Source organism: Onychomys torridus, chromosome 7 (assembly GCF_903995425.1).
Source record: "Onychomys torridus chromosome 7, mOncTor1.1, whole genome shotgun sequence".
NCBI lineage: Eukaryota > Metazoa > Chordata > Mammalia > Rodentia > Cricetidae > Onychomys > Onychomys torridus.
In genome coordinates, this window is record NC_050449.1 from 106,112,544 (window position 1) to 106,134,524 (window position 21,981).

At 42.9% G+C, this 21,981-nt stretch overlaps 1 protein-coding gene across 2 annotated transcripts in view; it reads right to left on the reverse strand.

Annotated features, from left to right (window-relative positions):
* Positions 1 to 20,515, reverse strand: part of LOC118586854 (programmed cell death 6 interacting protein) — a 62,650-nt gene extending 42,135 nt beyond the window's left edge. For both annotated transcript variants that reach the window (XM_036192227.1, XM_036192226.1), the window contains exons 1-3: positions 20,158 to 20,515; positions 3,342 to 3,396; positions 1,384 to 1,453 (exon numbers count right to left, since the gene is read on the reverse strand). In XM_036192227.1, coding sequence (XP_036048120.1) covers positions 1,384 to 1,453; positions 3,342 to 3,396; positions 20,158 to 20,366 — 334 coding nt within the window. In that variant the 5' untranslated portion in view covers positions 20,367 to 20,515. The remainder of the gene's footprint in view (positions 1 to 1,383; positions 1,454 to 3,341; positions 3,397 to 20,157) is intronic.
* Positions 20,516 to 21,981: the final 1,466 nt, after the last annotated feature.

Sequence of the window (21,981 nt, forward strand, 5' to 3'; positions counted from 1 at the left end):
ACTTCCCAAGCCAATATACTCAACTAGCAATGAAAGGGCCTTTCCTGATTGGGTTCCTGGGGAATTTAGTAACATAACACATATGAAGCCCTGGGTACAATAATGACTGGCTATTAATATTAAGTGGGAAATTACAAATTCAACAGCACATTTATACCTCTTCACAATCTTTGTTCCATTACAATCACCTTCCAAAATCCAATTCAACCTATGGTTTCTAGCCATAACAATAATTAGTACATTGATCACATCTTATACAGAAAACATTATATAATATTTTATAATATTCCAATTTTCTCACCTATACATAAGGTATACACATATATTTACTTAAGTGTATCTATATACACATACACATACACACACACACACACACACACACATCTTACAAGATATTTAGTATATGCTGTATTTTTGTTGTTGTTTTTGAGAAGGGTTTCTCTGTGTAGCTCTGGCTGTCCTGGAACTCAGAGATTCACCTGCCTCTGCCTCCCAAGTGCTGGGATTAAAGGACCCCCACTGACCAGCTGCTGTATCTTATATAATATGTATCTACTATATAAAATATACATACATCATACAACATGTTTATAAAAATATGGACATCATATAATGTGTGTGTACAAATATATGATAGCTTATACATAGTAATAACATGATACTTACTGTTCATTGCAATTAAAACTTAATGAACACTGTTTAAAGACTTGAAACGTTTTCACTCTCTTAATCTACACAATATCTCCCTCAAGTAAATATTATTTCCATTTTTCAGTTGAGGAAACTAAGGCTTGTACTGTCTGATCAAAATGCCTTCACCTTCTGACCTTAGTTATGTTTGTACAAACTCATTCTTCAAAACCTAACTTGTTGCTTTCTTTCTACAGGTAGAATTAACTTCTTGCTCATCTATACTCACATGAGATTTTATAGCCATGCCTCAATGACTTCAACATGTTCTGGAGAAATGAGCCGTTAAGCACTTTATTGTACACGTAAGACAAAATAAGACAGGTACAATATCATCAGACAACAACCGTATGTGGCCACCATCATACATGTAGTCTTTCATGGATCAAAACATCATCCTGTGGTGCATTCTACACATATGTATACACAGTACATTTCAGAGATAACTATCTTCACAATCAAACTGAACACAACCGCCTTATGCATTTTTGTAACTAGGACAGTGCCTGGCAAGGTATGGGCTCTGCAAATATTTTGAATTACATTGGATTAGAAGTTAAAGTTAAAAAACAAAATGAGATTTTTTTTTTTTTAAAAAAACCTTTAGTACTCACAAGGAAAGCAACTTTAAAAATCTAAAAGCAGTAAAAATGCTCAAGGCAAGTCTATAATTTTTTATTGAAAATTACATACCCAATTTTACAGATCCTCCAAAAAGGGAACCTTTATCAAAAGCATCCTTCCACGTAAATGTCAAACAGATCTAGAGCGAAGGAGAGAAAACAAAGTTGTTAACACTGAAGAAAACCCAGGAAGAGAGGGACAGAGCTCCCTGTGCACCTGTCACTCTAGCCAATGACCCTTTTCCTTCCTACAAACTTTTTTCCTCAAAAAATACTAGCATTAAGATATTTCAAGCCAGGCAGATCTCTGTGAGTTCAAGGCCAGCCTGGTCTACAGAGCAAGTTCCGAGACAGCCAGGGCTACTCTACACAGAGAAATCCTGCCTGGGGGGGGGGGGGATGTATAAAGTGCTTTTTAAAAGTAATTTTATTTTCATGGGGGGGGAGAAGAAGAGGAGGGGCCCTAGAGTCCAGGAAAGAGTACTGGACCCCCAAATGTGGAATTATAGATGGTTGGGAACCTATGCATAAGAGGTAAACACTTAATGGCTCAGCCATCTCTTCAGGTCCACAAAGTACTTTTCTTCTACCATTTAAGATCTAGAAGTACTACATACTTTAAAGACTTTCATTAAGTCTCCCACATAAATCCATAGAAACTATCAGCATTTCCAACAACTACCCATAAAGACAAAGTAAGGCTGACATTCTTATATATTAAAGACATTCTTATATATTAAAGACATTCTTATATCTTAAAAATACAAGTGTAATGCCGGGCGGTAGTGGCACATGCCTTTAATCCCAGCACTCGGGAGGCAGAGCCAGGCAGATCTCTGTGAGTTCAAGGCCAGCCTGGGCTACCAAGTGAGTTCCAGGAAAGGCGCAAAAGCTACAGAGAAACCCTGTCTCAAAAAAAACCAAAAAAATAAATAAATAAAAATACAAGTGTGTAGTTAGAGTTTTCCTGCCTGGCCCACAGTCAGGACAAATCTCTCTCACCCGCCAGGCCTATAGACGCTCAGACCCAACCAAGTAAACACACAGAAACTTACACTGTTTCTACTTCTTCTATCTTAAATTAACCCATTTCTATTAATCTATACTTTGCCACGTGGCTCATGGCTTACCAGTACCTTACATCTTCCTTGTCATGGCAGCTGCTGGCAGTGTCTCTCCACCCAACCTTCCACTTCCCAGAATTCTCTTCTTTCTTGTCCCGCCTATACTTCCTGCCTGGCCACTGGCCAAACAGCATTTTATTTATACAGAGCGATATCCACAGCACAAATGTATATTTTAAAAAAGATTTATTTATTTATTATGTATACAGCATGTATGACTGCAGGCCAGAAGAGGGCACCAGACCTTGTTACAGATGGTTGTGAGCTACCATGTGGTTGCTGGGAATTGAACTCAGGATCTCTGGAAGAGCAGTCAGTGCTTTTAACCTCTGAGCCATCTCTCCAGCCCACAAGTGTATTTTATACCAATAATTTTTAAAGCACTAAACAGAGTACTTACTGAATGAATAATTATCTTCCTTATCAATTTTGTAAAAGCCAAGGAAAAGTGAGCATGACAGGCACAAGCCTGTAATCCCAGCACTCAGGAGGCAGAAGCATATTGACTCTTTAATTTCAAGGCAAGCCTGGTCTACACAGTAAGTTCCAGGACAGCCAGGGCTATGTAGAGACCTTGTCTCAACCCTCTGCCCTCTTTAAAAAAAAAAAAAAAAGCTCAGGGAGAAAAGAGCAGATTATTTCCATCTATATGCAGATTCTATTGATATAAAACACAGATTAACACTCTGGACTGAGGGAGAAATGAAGAGAATTCAGGAGAATTTTCAGAAGGACAAAGATTCACATCAGACAGATCTCAGAACTTCTCATTTATAAAAAACTCCACAGAAGCCTAAACATAGTAAAGACACATTATTGACTTCAATGAAATGGTACCACGGATAAGAGGAAGTGACCTGCCATCACCACACAACTTTATAATATAATAAAATTAATAGCTTACCTGATTTTCTGAAAATGGGAACTTGGGTTCAATGGAACAAATCTGATCATAATATCTAAAAAAGAGAAAGATTAATTATTAGCAGGGTAAAATAACATGAATTTATAAAAGCCCAGCTGATATATATATGGGCTGTAGAGATGGCTCAGCAGTTAAGAGCACTGGTTGCTCTTCAGAGGGCCTGGGTTCAGCCAGAACACATATGGTGGCTCATAGCCATCTGTAACTCTAGTTCCAGGAGATTTCTGGACTCTGACATCCTTTTCTGGCCTCTGCAGGTACCAGGCATGCTTATGGTGCACATATATGCAGGCAAAACACCCAAACACATAAAATAGAAATAATAAACTTTTTTAAAAGACTACACCATAACTATCTGTGATGGTTTGAATAAAAATGGCCCCCATGGGTTCACAGATTTGAATGTTTTATCATTAAGTAGTGGTACTACTTGAGAGAGATTAGGAAGTGAGACCTTGCTGGAGTAGGAGTAACCTTGTTGAAGGAAAAGTATCACCAGAGGTGGGCTCTGGGGTTTCAAAAGCCCAAGTAAGTGCCAGTGTCTCTTCCTGCTGTCTGCAGATCTAGATGTAGAACTCTCAGCTACCTCTCCAACACCAGGCTGCCTGCTTGCTGCCATACTTCCCACCATCCTGATAATGGACTAACCCTCTGAAATTGTAACAAATGTTTTCTTTTATAAGAGCTGTCATGGTCACAGTGTTAAAAAATAAAATCCAAAAAATCTAGAATTTTAAAGGTGAATTAAATTATACCTCCTCCCCCACACCCAGAGACAGGGTTTCTGTGTGTAGCTCTTATTCTGGAACTCACTTTGTAGACCAGGCTGATCTTGAACTCATAGACATCTGCCTATGCCTTCCAAGTGCCGGGATGAAAGGCATGCACCACCACTAACCAGCCCATTATTGTTTCTTCACAGCAATATAATACTAAGACACTATTTGTCCCCAACTACAGTGGCCCCCCAATCCAATGTAACCACTTGCTTTAAGGTTAGTAAACAAGTCCTGTCACAACTAAACTACACAGTAAGTTGTGCACAGTGAAGAGCTACACTGAAGATGACAGACAGACAGACACCCATCTACTATCACTGAGTAAAAGGAAATAAACACCTATCTGAAAACTCGGTATTTTTCTTTTTCCAGTTTTTCAAGACATGGTTTCTCTGTGTATCCCTGGTTGTTCCAGAACTCACTATATGGACCAAGCTGGCCTCAAACTCACAGAGATCCATCTGCCTCTGCCTCTCAAGTGCTGGGATTAAAGGTGTGTACCACCACCTGACAACTTTGTATTTCTTAAAATACTTTATTAAGATGACTGTGTTTGGTCTGGTGTGACAGCTCACATCTTTAATCCCAGTACTGGGGAGACAGAGGCGCAGGCAGAGGCAGAGTTCCAGAACAGCCATGGAGCCTTTAAAAATTTTAAAAAAGGGGCTGGAGAGATGACTCAGTGGTTAATAGCACTGATTGCTCTTCCAGAGGACCTGGGTTCGACTCCCAGTAACTCCAAGATCTGTCACCCTCACACAGAGATACATGCAGGCAAAACATCAACGTGCACAAAATAAATAAATTTAATTTTTTTAAAAAATTAAAAAGGTTGACTGCTTGGGATAATGCTCTTGTACACTGGTTTAATAAGACGCTGATTGGCCAGTAGCCAGGCAGGAAGTATAGGCAGGACAAGCAAGGAGAATTCTGGGAAGAGAAAGGGTTAAGTCAGGAGTCACTAGCCAGACACAGAGGAAGCAAGACATCAAGGCAGAAAAGGTACCAAGCCATGTGCCTAAACATAGATAAGAATTATGGGTTAATTTAAGCGTAAGAGCTAGTCAGTAATAAGGCTGCACTAATGGCCAAGCAGTCATAATTAATATAAGCTTCTGAGCGATTATTTTATAAGCAGGCCATAGGATTGTAGGGGCCTGGCAGGACCAGAGAAACCTTCTGACTACAGTTGACTATCTATGTCCATTGGAGAAGTTCATGTATCTGGTCAACTGATTAACAACAGATCTACTGACTTTCAGACATTTTAGGTATGTCCATTACTGACACACACACAGCTTCCCAAAGCTTACAAAGCACATCCATTTCAGGTACACCAATCCAAAAGCCTTCTTTCTTGTTCTTTGCAGTGTATGTTCTACACAACAGCCAACATCTCACATAATGAAGCAAACTGACCCATACCCAAGCCACTGCTCAGGGTGAGCCTTTTAGCTAGCAATCAGAGGACAGAGAAAGGTCAAAGTTATACTTTCTGACTGGCCTCCTCCCTTCACTTATTCCTGTCTACAAATGCCCACCTTCATCATGACTAATTTTCAATGATACTTCTAGGGAAGGTTTCAAGAAGGCAAGCAAGAGAGGCAGAAAGCAACATGTCTGACTGGTATGGCAATAAGTCTGGCTGCAAACTGAAAGACCTGAGCATTCTGTGAACATACATTGGCTAACGGGGAGCCAGTTATCTCACTGTCAGAGGAAAGAATCCTCAACACTGGGAGGGGCAGGGCGGGACTGGAAGCATCAATGTGAACTCACTTTTTAACACTGTCGAGATAAACAAGAACAACTATTATACATTTCTTAACTACATATGCTGGGAGGGCCTGGGAGCAATGACACCTCACAGGAACAAGAATCACACTTAGTGTCCGGTTAATAATGTCCTGCACTAACAGTGCTCCTTAGAGAAATGGATACAACTGGGAAAACAAAAGACTCAAGCTGGAAAGTGACAGAGACATGAAAAACAGAAAACACAATGAGCCACAAGAAGCTAGTTTGAAGGGTGCCTAACAGTCAAGTCCAGAAACCAGTGAAACAGGAAATGCAGAGTGGCTCTGTCGTTAAACTGTCTGTGACGCCAACACGAGGAGTTGGATCCCTGCTTGTAACCTCAGTAATGGGGACCCTGAAGCTTCAGGCCAATGAGAAACTGTCTCAAAATACAAAGGAGGTCAGGAGAGATGGCTTAGCGGTTAAGGCCCTGACTGCTCTTGAGGGGACTTGGGTTTGATTAAGTTCCCACGTGGTGGCTCACAAACAACTTCAACTCCAGTTCAGGGCAGCGAGTGCCCTCTTCTGGTCTCCATGGGCACAAGGCATGAATGTGGTGCACAGACATACATGCAGGCAAACACCCATGTGCATAAAACTAAAAAAAAAATTAAGAAAGAAAAATGAATAATGTGGGTGGCACGAGAAGAATGGCAGCCGAGGTTGACTTCTGGCCTCTACATGAATGTGCACACATGCACCTACCTGTGCACATATGCACCCACACACCAAATAAATAAATCACACTGACAAATCAGTCCACTGAAGAAAATAACACTGTTCTCAAGTAAAGAAACAAGTGACCAGAAACAGTTCTATACACTCTGCAATGCCAACTAGTACATCTTTCCCCACAGTATAGATTTGGTTGTGGTAATATTCATCAATGAATACTAAAAATAATCAAAGCTTTGTATGGACAAATCCCTGGATTCAATCCCTAGCATTATATAAGCTAGAGGCAGTGGTGCACAGCTGTAATCTCAGCAATGGGGAGGTAGAGGCAGGAGGATCAGAGAGTTTGAGGCCGTAATAAATCAATAGTAATAAAAGTTTGATGCTATAATCTCTACAAGCACTTATTAATGAGTATATATACTCAGTAACCAGAGAGTCACAGAACCTGGCAAACAGTATCCTAACCAAGTAATAGAAACCCAAGCTGTCACATAGCATTGTACTCCTCCTAATATACCCGGAAAGCAGCACTGGTCCACCTGCACACAGACATCCAAGCCACAAGGAAATCTGACACAAAACCTTAACACGGGGAGCCAGAAATGGTGACACATGCCTTTAATCACAGTACATAGGATTTCTGTGAGTTCAAGACAAGCCTGGTCTATACAGTGAGTTATAGGACAGCCAGGGCTACATAGAGAGACCTTGTCTCCTTAACAGAGAGAGAGAGGGGGGGGGGATACCCTTATTCTGCAAAGTAACTGTGTTCTTCAAAAACTGCCAAGGTCATGGGCAGGATGTAGTCCACTAGCCTAGCATTTTTTCAAAACATTTATTTATTCATGTATTTTTTTGTTTCTTTTCTCGAGACAGGGTTTCTCTGTGTAGCTTTGGTGCCTGTCATGGATCTCACTCTGTAGACCAGGCTGGCCTCAAACTCAGAGATCTGCCTGGCTCTGCCTCCTAGTGCTGGGATTAAAGGCACGCACCACTACCAGTGCCTGGATTATTCATGTATTTTATGTATATGTCTTCAAGCACACCAGAAGAAGGAATCTCATCCCATTACAAATGGTGGGTGTGAGCCAAAAGGAAAGCTGTTCCGACTGAAGGACATTAAAGAGGCATTAGTAATTGAAGCAATGAACTGCGGAAACCAGGTCAGGGACCTGTAAACCTCTCTACTGGAATATCAGCAAAACTCAAATTGGACAGATTAAATGAAGTTAGCCAGCTTCCTAATTATGAAAGACATGGCTGGGTTACATAAGAAAGTGCCCATATCCCTAGGAACAAATTTTAAGTATTCAAACCTTTTGATGAATTACTGTCGTGGTAACAAAAGAGATGTCCCCCATAGTCTCAGGCATTTGAACACTTGTCCCCATTTGATGGTGCTGTTTGGGAGGCTTAGGAGGTGTGATTTTGCTGGAGGTAGTATGTCACCAGGTGGGCTTTGATATTTCAAAAGCTCTCACCATTTCTCGTGTGCTGTGGTGATATTGTGTTCCCCAAAATATTGTGCACCCTAATAAACTTATCTGGGGTCAGAGAAAAGAACAGCCACTAGATATAGAGGCCAGAAAATGGTGGCATACACGCCTTTAATCCTAGCATTCCAGAGGCAGAGATCCACCTGGATCTCAAAATTCAAAGCCACACTGGAAACAGCCAGGCATGGTGACACACGCCTTTAATCCCAGGAAGTGATGGCAGAAAGCAGAAAGATATTTAAGGCGTGAGGACCAGGAACTAGGCCTGGTTAAGCTTTTAGGCTTTTGAGCAGCAGTTCAGCTGAGATTCATTCTGGATGAGAACTCAGAGGTTTCCAGTTTGAGGAAACAGGATCAGCTGAGGAATTGGCAAGGTGAGGTGTCTGTGGCTGGTTCTGTTTCTCTGATCTTTCAATGTTCACCCCAATACCTGGCTCCAGGTTTGATTTTATTAATAAGACCCTCTAACAACTCATGCTACAATGTGCTCTCTCCCTGCTTGTGGTTCAAGATGTAAGCCCTCAGCTTGCTGCTACAGGTGCCTTACCTGATGCTTCCCCTTGATGGTCAATTCGTCCCTCGAGGGCTGTGGTTCTCAACCATCTTAACACTGCAGCCCTTCAGTACAGTTCCTCATGGTGTGGGGACTCCCAACCCTAAAATTATTTCTGTTGCTACTTCATAACCATAATTTTGCTACTGTTATGAATTGTAATGTAAATGTTTTTGGAGACAGGGATTGCCAAAGGGGTTATGACTTGCAGGTTGAGAATCACTGCTCTAGAACCACAGTTTCAAAACATCATTTCTTTTAAGTTTCCTCAGTCATGGTGTTTTATCATAACAACAGAAAAGTACTATTACTTCAAAATTTTTTTTTTTTTTTTTTTTTTTTTTTTTGGTTTTTTCGAGACAAGGGTTTCTCCATGTAGCTTTGAGACTTTCCTGGAACTCGCTTTGGAGACCAGGCTGGCCTCGAACTCACAGAGGTCCACCTGCCTCTGCCTCCCTAGTGCTGGGATGAAAGGCGTGCGCCGCCGCCACCACTGCCCGGCACTTCAAATTTTTTAATGATGCTGTCTGTACATTATCTGGCCACCATCTCTCATGCCCAACATCAGGATATTCACTATACATTCAGGTCAACGCATTACATTTTCTCTGGTTCAGGTCCTGAACTCCCTTTTTTCTACTCTACACCTAAAAACCTTTCCCTAACAATTACCCTCTTCTTTGTCTGGGCTGACATACCTTCATTCGTTCATTTATACTCATTCAATAAGCCCATATTAGGAGTTTAATATGTCCAAGGGAATTTCTAGGACCTTGGACCTCAGCAATAAACAAGCATTTAAAGTCTATAGCTTTGCTGATACTTTTCAGAGGGAAAATGTTTTAACTTCGTCACAATGGCCATATCCTTGGGGTGAGGGTGGGGAGTACTGTTCCCCAGACAATGGCTCTGTTGCTGCCACTAAAGGTGGTTCTAATTAAAGCTCTATATTCTCGAGATTTAAAGACCGGGTGAAAACCTGAGCACTCGAGTTAGAATAGCAACTGGTTAACTTTCTCTCTTTGCTGGTGACCAGAAGTCACTTCTGCCCCACCTTAAAAAACAAAACAAAACAAAACAAAACAAAAACAAAAAAAACCACACTAAGCCCCTCCCTGCTACTTCCTGTCAACCAGTTGCTAACCCCACCTCTGAGCCCAAGTTAATTTTATTTAATTAACATAAATGCAGCAGAAACAAATGTAACACATCTTCACATTGTTAACAAAGGCAGCAGAAACAAATGTAACACAGCTTTGCCCAGTTAAAATAATATTCCACCACAGGAAAAGTTTCTGAACACATGATATAGTGACAAGGTAGTAACTGTTACAAAGAAAGAGGGTAAGGAAACAAGTTATGCACAGTGTGAAGTAAGAAGGCTGTCATTTTAAAGAAGTTAACTTTTTTCACACCATGAACTGAAAAGATCTGCAGAAGTGAGCCAAGCAAGTATCTGAGGGGAAAATAGGTGCTAAGAGCCTGGCACTAGAATGCCAGCCCTGCACCTGGCATGGCAAAGCAGCTAATACAATAAAATCATTAAGCCAATACAGAAGTGAACAGTAGGAGATGAAGTCAGGGAAGCAAGGGGGCCTTGGGTATGAATGTTTCAGTTTTTCTTACACAGAATGACAGAGTGAACAGTCAGACAGTTTGGACAAAAGAGCAACATAATATTAGGTTTTGGGTTTTTTCCCCTGCAGTCACTATGGCCACTATGTAAAAACCTGACTGCAGCTGAACAAACAATAGAAGACAATGAGACAGGGAGCTCCTGAGCTATTGCAGGAATCTAACATGGACCAATGCAACCCAGTGATGCAAAGTGATGGAGGTCATCCATCTAAGCCCTTTTCAAAACTAGCTCCATCCACTTATGATCCCTTAAACACCTTAACATCTTCTTTGCATATGTCACAGACTGCAATATGTCAATTTAGGGTTATGTTTAATGTCTTTTCTCTCACGGAATTCTAAAGTCCGAGAGAACAGGATATGTTTGCTCAGTTTTGTTGCCAGCTCCAAGCAAATGAATCTGTAAAATGCAGCTTTCAAAACAGCCATCTATTTTCTACCTCTGAAAAGGCAAATTTAGGAATCTCCTTTTGAGAATGGATAGAAACTACCAAAGAACTAGATCGAAACAGGTTATAGCAAGGTCTAGAGTCTGAAGATGTGCCTGCCAGAGTGAGGCCAAGCTGGCTACAGACCAGGAATTGGCAAACTTTTTCAAAAAAGGGATATTCTAGACTGTTAGTGAAAGGGGAAAGCAAAGACCGTGTGTAAGTGCTTACATAATAGGAAAGAAACTTCTGCCCCTCACCCAAGCCTAAATTGGTGAACCTACAGCTGTCCAACTCCCATCAACTGAAGACATTCTCTGAAAAGTCCCAGTCTGCAGCAGAGGAGACAGAGAAGCAGCAGCCATCCACAGTCAGCACCTGCTGCAGTTTGGTTATGAAGTGTCACCTCAAGACTGACTCCAGGAGGTGGCACTGTGGAGACATGCCTAGATTAGGAAATGCTAATCAAATCCATGAATTAATCAATCCACTAATGAATTCTACAGCCTAATCTGCACTACAAGGAAGTAATGTCTAGCTGGATGGAGGAAGAGGGTGACTGGAGGCATGCCCTTGAAGGGCGCATCTCCTCTGGCTGCGCCACTTTCCCCAAACTACCTGGCTGCATAAGGTGAGCAGCCTCTGCTGTCACATGCTCTGGCTGTGTAACAGGCACCAAGCAACTGAACCAGCAGCCACAGACTGGAAACCTCTGAAATCATGAGCAAAAACAAACCTTTCTCCCTCTGGTTTTCATCGGGCATTTTGTCAGCAATAAACCACACCCAAATTTCAATGCACTCTCCTCTCCTCTGGGAAAACAAAGTAATTCACTGTGAACTTCCAGATTAGGGGTCCACTACTGGGAGTGAAGCATGGCTGAGCACAATAGCCAATGAGTGGGTGGCAGCATAGTAAAGCTAGGTAGCTGTGGCCAACAGAGAAAGCTCTGGGAGCAAAGGGCAGAATGAAGCACAGAACACCATTAGGCCACCAAGGTTCACAGTGCTAACCCACCCAAGAGGTGTCCTCAAGCCATACAAAAAAACAGGCAGCCCATTAGTTGTAACCCTGAGCCCTGCTGGAAAGTAAGCAGGAAGGAAATGGATCATGAAGTTACTTGTTTCAAAGGTAGAAAAGAATGACTGCATAGAACAAACTGAAACCTTTACCCCAAGCCTATCCTCCACAAGATGAGGTCAAATAGCAAAACCTGAGTTGCATGGGGAGAAGAGACTATATATATTCTAAGTTTACATGGTCACAAACTGTGAGGGCCTGGGCGGCGGTGGCACACGCCTTTAATCCCAGCCCTCGGGAGGCAGAGGCAGGTGGATCTCTGTGAGTTCAAGGCCAGCCTGGTCTACAGAGTAAGTTCCAAAGCAGCCTGAACTGTTTCACAGAGAAACCCCATCTCGAAAAACCAGGAAAAAAAGAAAAGAAAAGAAAGAAATGCTATGGGAGGTAACAGGGAAGTATTTGGAAGTACATGGGAGGGCAGTCAGTAAGTCAGAAATGTCTGACCAGCATGGAGCAAACTCCAACAAAACAAGACCAGCTATGTCTTTACAAGAGGGACCCCACATAACTAGTTACCACAGGCAAAATGCTGCTCTTGAACAGCCAAATACAAGAGCTATATACTTCCACAGAGGGTACAGACACCACTAACAAGCCACCCTCTGGTTCCACCTCTGTCTCAGGTACCAAAGTTCTCCAGGAAGGAAATCTACCAAAATGGCAGAGTATACCACATCCCTCTCTTTATTATTCACAGTTCTGGCTATAACAAGACTCTAATCTAAGATACATACCTAACAATGTAAAGAGAGCTGAGCAAGTTTAACAAAGCTTGAGAGAAAGCCAACATGCTATGGCTCAAAGATGGCCCCCCAAACACACCCAACATAGGAAACAATGTAGTAAAGAACAATAATCCCTAAAGATTTGAGTTTAAAAATAAACATCTCTTCAGGGCTGGCCAGAAAGCTCAGCAGCACAAGTTGCTGCCGCCAAGCCTGACAACACAGCCAACTCCTATGGCTTGTCCTCTGACCCCCATTTCCATACCAAGGCATGCAAGCCAAGACACACACACACACACACACACACACACACACACACACACACACGGGAGGGGGGGTTCTTAGAAATAGGTGCATTTTTAATCATTTCTTTAAAAATTTTAATTCTAAGCATACTTAAAGATGTCACAGTGAAGGCGGTGGTGGTGCACACCTTTAATCCCAGCACTTGGGAGGCAGTGACAGGTGGATCGCTGAAAGAGGTCAACTGGTCTACAGAGTGAGTTCCAGGACAGTCAGGGCTACACAGGAAAACCCTGTCTCTAGAAACAGAAAACAAGAAAAAAATAAAACAACAAAAATGAAAATAAAGATTTCACAATGAGTAGAACTCAAGATTTTTCAACCGGACAACCCAAGGATGCATTCAGTGTCTTAGGCATCTGATCACCTGCAAATTACAGGAACTATCTCAGTCTAAAGACTTCCACGCTGAAAACAATGTTTCCCTTAAAGCAGTGGTTCTCAGCTTTCCTAATGCTGCGACCCTTTACTACAGTTCCTCATGTTGTGCTGACCCCCAACCATAAAATCATTTCATTGCTACTTCATAACTGTAATTTGGCTACTGTTATGAATCGTAACATAAATAGCTGATCTGTAAGATATCTGATATGTGACCCCCAAAGGGGTCAATACCCACAGGTTGAGAACTACTGCCTTAGAGGAACAAATGATACAATATGCATAAAGTGCTTGAGACAGTGGCCAGATACACAATCCACACATGGTAACTGTAGCATCAAGCAGTATAGGACTGCACCTTGGTGCTCTTAAATGATCCCTACTATTTTGCAAAACTCGGGCACTTTAAAGCAAATCCATTTTAAAACTCTGATGGAAGAAATTTAAAATCTGTCTCAATAGAGCACACACAGCATAGGCAGGGACCTACCTAGGTTTTTATTCTACACATTACTAAGAACAGAAATCTCAGGGGGGGGGGGGACTAGCAATTAATACATTTCTTCAAAAATATCAACGATACAGGGGAAATTCTAGTCTTGCAAGTGTTTGGGGCTGGAGAGATGGTTCGGTGGTTAAGGGCACCCACCGGCTGCTCTTCAGAGGGTATCAGCTCAACTCCTGCATCCATGTCAGGCAGCTCACAAGGGTCCTCTTATGAGCTCTGCAGACACCCATAAACACGTGGCACACAGACACACACATAAATCAAAATCAAAATCTTTTAGAGTGTTTCTGGGGGATGGGGAGATGGCTGATGACCTGAATTCTGATCTTTAGAGCCCATGGAAAAGCTGGAGGCAGTCATGCCCTCAGCTGTAATCCTGGAAGGTGGAGACCTGCAGAGCCCCCCACCCAGCATTGAACCTAAACCCTGTGTGAAATGAGGTGGGAGGTGAGAGCCAACCCCAGAGGTTGTCCTCTGACCTACACACAGGTCCGTACTCATAGTCATTCAGATCCATATTCTCTCTCTTGCATACATACACACACAGTAGCAATATCATTAGTATAATATTATCACAATATGTCTCTACTCCTAAACCAATAATCCAAATGTAAACAATAGTTATGAAGTAAAATGGAATCACAGTATTTTCTTTCTTAATCTATAAAACGTTAAGTGTTTGGAAAAAAAGACATCATAAAATTAGGTCTATCAATTTCATTTTTTTTAAGATTTAGTTTATTGTTTTTAATTAAATGTATGTCTGTGTGATTGTATGTGCATGCTCATGAGTTCAGCTACCTGAAGAGGCCAGAAACATTGGATCCCCTGGAGCTGGAGTTACAAGTAATTGTGAGTTGCCTTACAGGGTGCTGGGAGCCACAAACTCTAGTCCTCTGCAAGAGTAGTAAGTGCTCTTATCCTTTAGGCCATCCACCAGCCCCCATGAACTTCATTTTTTTTTTTTTTTTTAACAAATGACTCAATTTAAAAAAAAAAAAACTGGGGTTGGGGATTTAGCTCAGTGGTAGAGCGCTTGCCTAGCAAGTGCAAGGCCCTGGGTTCAATCCTTAGCTTTAAAAAAAAAAACAAAAAAAAAACTGAAACTACAAACTACTAATACTATACAAAAGATGTTCACTAAGACTATCATCTACAGGTATGGTGTCATTCTCCTTTAATCCCAGGATTCGAGAGGCAGAGGCAAGTGGATCTCTGTGAGTTTGAGGCCAGCCTGCTCTACATAGTGAGTTCCAGGACAGCCAGGGCTTGAGAAACCCACAAAACAGACTATCGTATACCAAAGGCAGAAAGATGTAGTCAATACAGACTAAGCGAAGAGGTGGACACAGCAAAACAGTGGCTTTGTTTGTAAAAAGAGACAAGGATATAGTATGGTGTCATAGTGCTCACCTAGAAATAAAAGCCCTGACTGAGATGCATACCCAGTGGGAAAGCAGGCAGGCAGGGAGAGAGGGAGGAGGGGAGGGAGGGAGGGAGGGAAGAGGGGAGGGAGGGAGGGAGGGAGGAGGGGAGGGAAGAGGAAGGCTCAGAGAGCAAGTCTAATCAGGGAAAAAGAACATATATTGCATGCTGAACATTCAAAATGTACAAAATGGAACTACAGATTATGAGACTAGAACATTCTGGGAGAACTTCTGTGAGGTAAAAAGTAACATAATTAAAAGACAAGAAATTGACTGGACATTGGAAAAGTAAATAAAATATTCAGAAAACAATTTTACAAATCAGTAAAGAAAAATCAACCTGGTAGAAAAATGGACAATAAAAATTGCATAGAAAAAGGTACTGAGTAGCCAGCACACATGTAATAAGGGTTGCCCTCAGCAACACTAAGAGATGCTACCTCACTTCCCCAGCTCAGCTACCAGTAATAATTCAAACTGTTAGCCCACAAGGACCAGCAAGGATATGGAGGGAGAAAAACTCCTAACCTGACTCTGTGAACCCAACCACTTTGAAAAGCTGAGTCTCCTGATAAAATAAATCTGAATAAATGTTCTTCTCTTCTGCCTCCCAAAACCTTACTAAAAAAAAAAAGATGTGCAACAGCAGTGGGCAAAGCTCTTGGGGTAACCCCCAGCAACACCCGACCAGGAGGAGAAGACTGGAAATGCAGCAAGGACGAAGGGAACAGGAAAGGCAGTGACACAATGTTTGAAAATGTTGAAGTGGAAGAAGCAGAAAATGCTGAAATCTGACCAGGAAGGGAGGCAAGGTTAGCAGGCAAATCGACCAGAGCAGTCAGGAGAGAACGGAAGTAAGCATGGACCACCGACAAGGCAGGCAGGAGTTCCATCGACTGAAAAAAGTGTAGCTTAAGAAAGAAACAAACTCACTCCCTCTCCTACGCTCTCAGATCCTGAGCATGAACACAGTTTCAAGTTGGGGATATCAGCAAGCCTGAAGGGGGCTGCCAACCTTCCTCAGGTCTCCCTCGGTCCACGAGGACGCCAGTTCTGAGCAGTGCACACAGTGACATTACAAAAACCCCTCCTGGCACTTCTTCGGCGAGACGCAGGCTCACATAATGGCCAGTGATACATAAGGCTTTGCGGCAGAGGCTAGAAAACACCCTGGACACTCAACCTTTCTCCCTTCTGCTATCCTACAATCTAGAACGGTGGTTCTTAATCTGTAGGTCACAACCTCTATCAAGAGGGTCACACATCAGATATCCTGCATATGATTCATTTACATTACGATTCATTACAGTAGCAAAATTACAGTTATGAAATAACAAAAATAATTTTATGGTTGGAGTCACTACAACATGAGGAACTGTATTAAAGGGTCACAGCATTAAGAAAGTTGAGAATCACTGGTCTAGATCATCGCTACAACTGCAACCAAGGCCATGAGAGCAAGGACCAAAGTCTGGGTTTTACTGAGCAAAAAGTCTGAAGTCTGAACTTCACAGACCCACTGTCCCTAGACTAACAGAACTATCTCTACAACTTTTTTAACAATAATAAAATCTTAATTTAACTCCCTGGGTAGTTGGGGAACTATGGAATAAAGCTGAACCTAATACAAGTGTCATATAGGAAAGACTACATACAGCACAGGATGCAGTAAAGCACAGGTGTGCACTTGCCAGCACTCTGCAGGGTGAGGCAAAAGGATCCAGAGTTCAGGAATAATCTGTACCAACTAGTTCCATGCCAACCTGGGCTCCACAGTGAGAACCTAAGAAGAGAAAGAAAGAAGACTAGAGGGGAGGGGGGGAAAGAGAGGGGAGGAAGGGAAGGGGAGGAGAGGGGAAAAACATACATATGTGACTGTTAAGATTCCTAACCTCTAGTCACTCTGATTAATTTCAGAAAGCTGACAACCACAGTTTTCCACGGAAGGAAATAGATGCCACAATGCTGACTTTGGCAAAAGTAAAACAAGAAAACAGTAGGATTCCTATCTGGGACCCATCTATCAAGGTTCTCCCAACCAACTTACTGTAAAAAGCAACTTGTGCTGAACAGTTTTGTGTCACCTTGACACAAGCTATGGTCATCTGAGGAGGAAACCTCAATTAAGAAAATGCCTCCATAAGATCAAGTTATAGGCAAGCCTGTAGAGCATTTTCTTATTAGTGATTGATGAGGGAGGGCCCAGTTCATTGGGTGGTGCCATCCCTGAGCTGGTGGTCCTGGGTTCTATAAGAAAGCAGACTGAGCAAGCCATGGGGAGCAAGTCAGTAAGCAGCACCTCTCCATTGCTTCTGCATTAGCTCCTGCCTCCAGGTTCCTGTCCTCTTTGAGTTCCTGTCCTGACTTCCTTTGATAAACAGTGAAAGCATAAGCCAAATAAACCCTTTCCTCCCCAATATGCTTTTTTCTTTTCTTTCTTTCTTTTCTTTTTTTTTTTTTTTTGGTTTTTCAAGATAGGGTTTCTCTGTGTAGCCCTGGCTGTCCTAGAACTCACTCTGTAGACCAGGCTAACCTAGAACTCACAGAAACCCACCTGCCTCTGCCTCTGCCTCCTGAGTGATGGGATTACCAACTTGCTCTTTTTTGTCATGTTATTTATCATAGCAATAGAAACCCTAAGATACAACTTATAGAGGACAGGGTACCATGTATAAATGAAATTTTAAATAATCATTCTCATTAGCACATTCTCACAAGCATTGTGACCCAGGTTCAAACGCCCAGCATCCATGTAAAAGTCAAAGCAGCGCTTATCTGTAACCCCAGGGCTCCTAGGGGCACGATGGGAAGCAGAGACAGGAAACTTCAGAAGCCCCGAGGCCAGAGAGTCTAGACATGCGACAAGATGAGACTGTCTCAAAGGAGGTAGAAGTGAAGGGCCAACACCCAAGGGTATCCACTGGTGTCAACGCACAAGTGTTATGGCATGTATAAACCTACAACTCGCCAGGCCGTGGTGGCGCACACCTATAATCCCAGCACTTGGGAGGCAGAGGCAGGTGGATCTCTGTGAGATCAAGGCCAGCCTGATCTACAAAGCAAGTTCCAGGGCAGCCTCCAAAGCTACAGAGAAACCCTGTCTCGAAAAACAAAAACAAAAACTCACACTCACAAACACTAAATAAATAAATATTAAGTAAGCTTTTTAATATTTTAAAAGTCTGAGAATGTACCTCAGTGGTAGCTAGCTAGCATGCACGAGTCCATTAATTCAATACCCAATGCCACAACAACTTTGAGGGATGAGAATATATAGCTCAGTAGGCAGAGTGCTTGCCTAGCATGCATGAAGCCCTGGGTTAAAACCCCATCACCCTTAAAACAGATTGCAGCAGAAACAGGAGGATTAGAAGTTCAAAGTCATCTTCAGCTACAAGGGGAGCTTGAGGCCAGCCAGGGATAAACAAAACACCTTCTCAAAGGAGTGGAGGGCACACCTAATGAATGATACCAGTGTCTGCACAAATTTGAAAATTTTACGTTAATTCTAAAGAATGGTCGAAGCCAGGCGGTGGTGGTGCACACCTTTAATCCCAGCACTCGGGAGGCAGAGGCAGGCGGATCTCTGTGAGTTCGAGGCCAGCCTGGGCTACAGGGTGAGTTCCAGGAATGGCGCAAAGCTACACAGAGAAACCCTGTCTCAAAAAACAAAACAAACGAACGAAATGTAAGAGTGTATTTTTTCCCCTTTCTCTCTCTCCCCCTTGCTCTTCCCTAGCTCCGCCCTATACCCACCCCAACCCCAAAGGGGGGGAAAAAAAAAGAATGGTCAATTATTCCTTCATTACCTTAAAAAGTGCTTATTCTATCAGACTAATGATCCTTGCAATCCAACAGTCTTAGCTCTAAAATTAACACCAAAGGATCATAATCTCTGAGCAACCTATCCAATATCTCTTACTTCGGGGAACAAACCTTTCCTCTTTCCAAATGAATCTTTCTTTGATCCATGGAGAGCAGAGAAGTTAAACCAACTGGGTAACCCAGACAAACTTAGCCCATTCCCCTAATCATTAATGTATACAGTCCAAACAAATAAGAGAAGCCCCCAAGACTTTTAACAAAGTTTACTCAGTAAATGGCTGTGAGCCATTATAATTATGGTAAGAGCTGCCAGTGGCCATCTCTCAAAACACAAAGGATCATGGTAGCAAGATGATCTCTATTGATGCCAAAACCAAGAAAGGGATGTCCCCAGAATATCTTAGCTTAAGCTACTTGAATCAGGGTTTCTGCACCTTGCACCCTAATATACCAGTGTCTCTTGCATGAAACAAGGAGATCATGTTACAGGAAACTGGATCATAAGGTACCACTGAAAGGTTGTCATCATTAAGTACCAGCGTTCTTATCAATTGCAAAAAGAACCAATGTATTCCACATGTGCATACCCCTCGTCAACTGATTTTAAGGAACCCACTCTCAGTAGTCTATTACGTCACTCAAGTTTTCTTTCAAATGACTGTACTTGTAACTTTTACAACTGTCATTCTGTTACTCGATTATTCTGAACTAAGGATGACTTAATTCAAATGAACAACGTAATGAGTAACCGACATTCGGCTCTGTGATCCGATTCTCTCACTTCCCTTATGCAACTATTATTAGGAAATCTAGATGTGACCCAATAAAACAGCGATGGTAAAAAGGAGTCTTCAGTTGTAAGAAGCAAAAAGAGAAAACCAGTCAAACGGCTGTGATCACAGAGACCATTACGTGGCAGACTTCCTCCCAGGTAAGGCGTCTATGTGACAGAGGCCAACCCGGAAGGGAGAACAGGGTTACAAGTCCTCTCACCAGGAAGGAATGCTGACCACACCTACGCCGCTGGCCTGAGTCAGAGTGGGGAGGCCAGCCTTGGGAGAGGGAGAGGGAGCCAGGCTGTGGAGGGAGGGAGGCAGGCTGGGAGGGAGGGACTCTGGGAGGAGAGGGAGGATGGGAAGCCGGGGGCTGGAAGGGAGCCCCTGCGGCCCGCGCCCACCTCAGCAGCGTCTCCAGCGAGCCCTCGTGCTTGTCGAGCGGGCGGCCGAGCGCGGTTCGCCGCAGCTTGCTGAGCTCCTCGGCCGCGCGGCAGTACTGGGCCTGCTCGTCGCCGCCGCTCGGGTACGTCTGCTGGATGAACTTCACCAGCGGCTTGGCCAGGTCCACCTCCGAGGTCTTCTTCAGCTGCACCCAGATGAACGACGACATGGTGAGCGCCCGGCCGCCGCTTCGGGCCGCAGAGACGGAGGGACAGCGACGACGGCCTAGCCGCGCTCAGCACCGGCAGCGGACGAGCGGACCGACGGGCCGACGGACTGAACCGCCAGCTATTCGGGCCGGCCACTTCCGGGAGCCCCTGCGCAGGCGCAGTTGAAGGGGCGCGCCATTCGGTCACGTGACAGTGTCACCACAGCGTCCCTCGCCTGGTCTTCCCTCTGCGGCGCCTGCGCAATGTGATCAGACGTTTACCTACTGCGATGGTTAAACTTTCAAAAAGACTTTTTGTTTTGTTTTGTTTTGTTTTGTTTTTGTTTTTCGAGACAGGGTTTCTCTGTGTAGTCCTGGCTGTCCTGGAACTCACTATATAGACTGTCTCGAACTCACAGAGATCCGTCTGCCTCTGCCTCCCAAGTACTAACTAACTGGCCTGGCTCAAAAGATTTTCTAATTTCTCTTTAAATTCTGTTTTATTTTTATATTTAAATATTTCTAATTAGTTATATTTTTTAATTACTTAAATTTAATTTTATAGATCTGAAACTATTATGCTCCATGGTAAAATACTCTTTTGTTGTGCTTTTTTCTATGATGCCTGACCTTCCGGCTCTGAGAGTATTGTAATGTATGATAATGGTTCATTCAACTGCTGTATGCAGGCGGTCGATCCAAAGTTACCTCGGGCACTTGGCCAGGTAAGGACAGAGGTAGTAAGTAAAGACAAATCTCTTAGAAGAAACGTATCATAAGCAAGATAATTTAAGAAACATCCTCCCAGAAGATGAACTTAAAAGGATAGCACAGTTTGAGAAGATGTCTTGATGTTAAAGGAGGGAAATGGTGGAGAGGAGTTCGGTGAGGGATAGCCTCCCAGACCAAAAGCACGCGTGTCCCGTATCCAGAATGTAAAAGGCAAGTAGAGAGTTGAATGAAATGAAGTCGAAGAGTGAAGCCATAAACATCATGGAACGTGTAGTCAACGTATAGAATTTGTTTTGTATGATCAATGGCAAGTAAGCAATTTGTTTTTACATGTTAAAAGGGCCTCTCCTCAGTAACTGGAGAAATAGCTTATTAGTTAGAGTGCATGCTGCTCGGCCAGAGAGAGGGCTGGAGTCGGTTCCCAGCACCCACTTCCAGCAGCTAACAGTCGTCCTCCCTTTTCTAGTCTGTCTGTCTGTCTGTCTGTCTGTCTGTCTCTCTCTCTCTCTCTCTTACACTCTCTTACACACACACACACACACACACACACACACACACACACACACACACAATGTTTTTAAAGGCCTCCAGGAGGACAAGTCTGATATTTTGAATGTTTTATATTTTTACTATGTTTTATTTATTTGAGTGCATGTAAAGGTCAGAAGACAACTTCTGGAGTCAGTTCTCTCTATCATGTGGGTCTCAGGGCTGGAATTCCGATCATCACAATTGGCAGCAAGCACCTTTACCTGCTGAGCCATCTCACCAGTCTTGATGGAACAGATGTAAATATACAATATCATCTATGAAACACTAACTTGAATCTGTCACAATATTTAACTTTTTAACTTTTTTATGTGTATGGGTGTCTGTGTACCACATTTGTGCCTGGTGCCCCCTG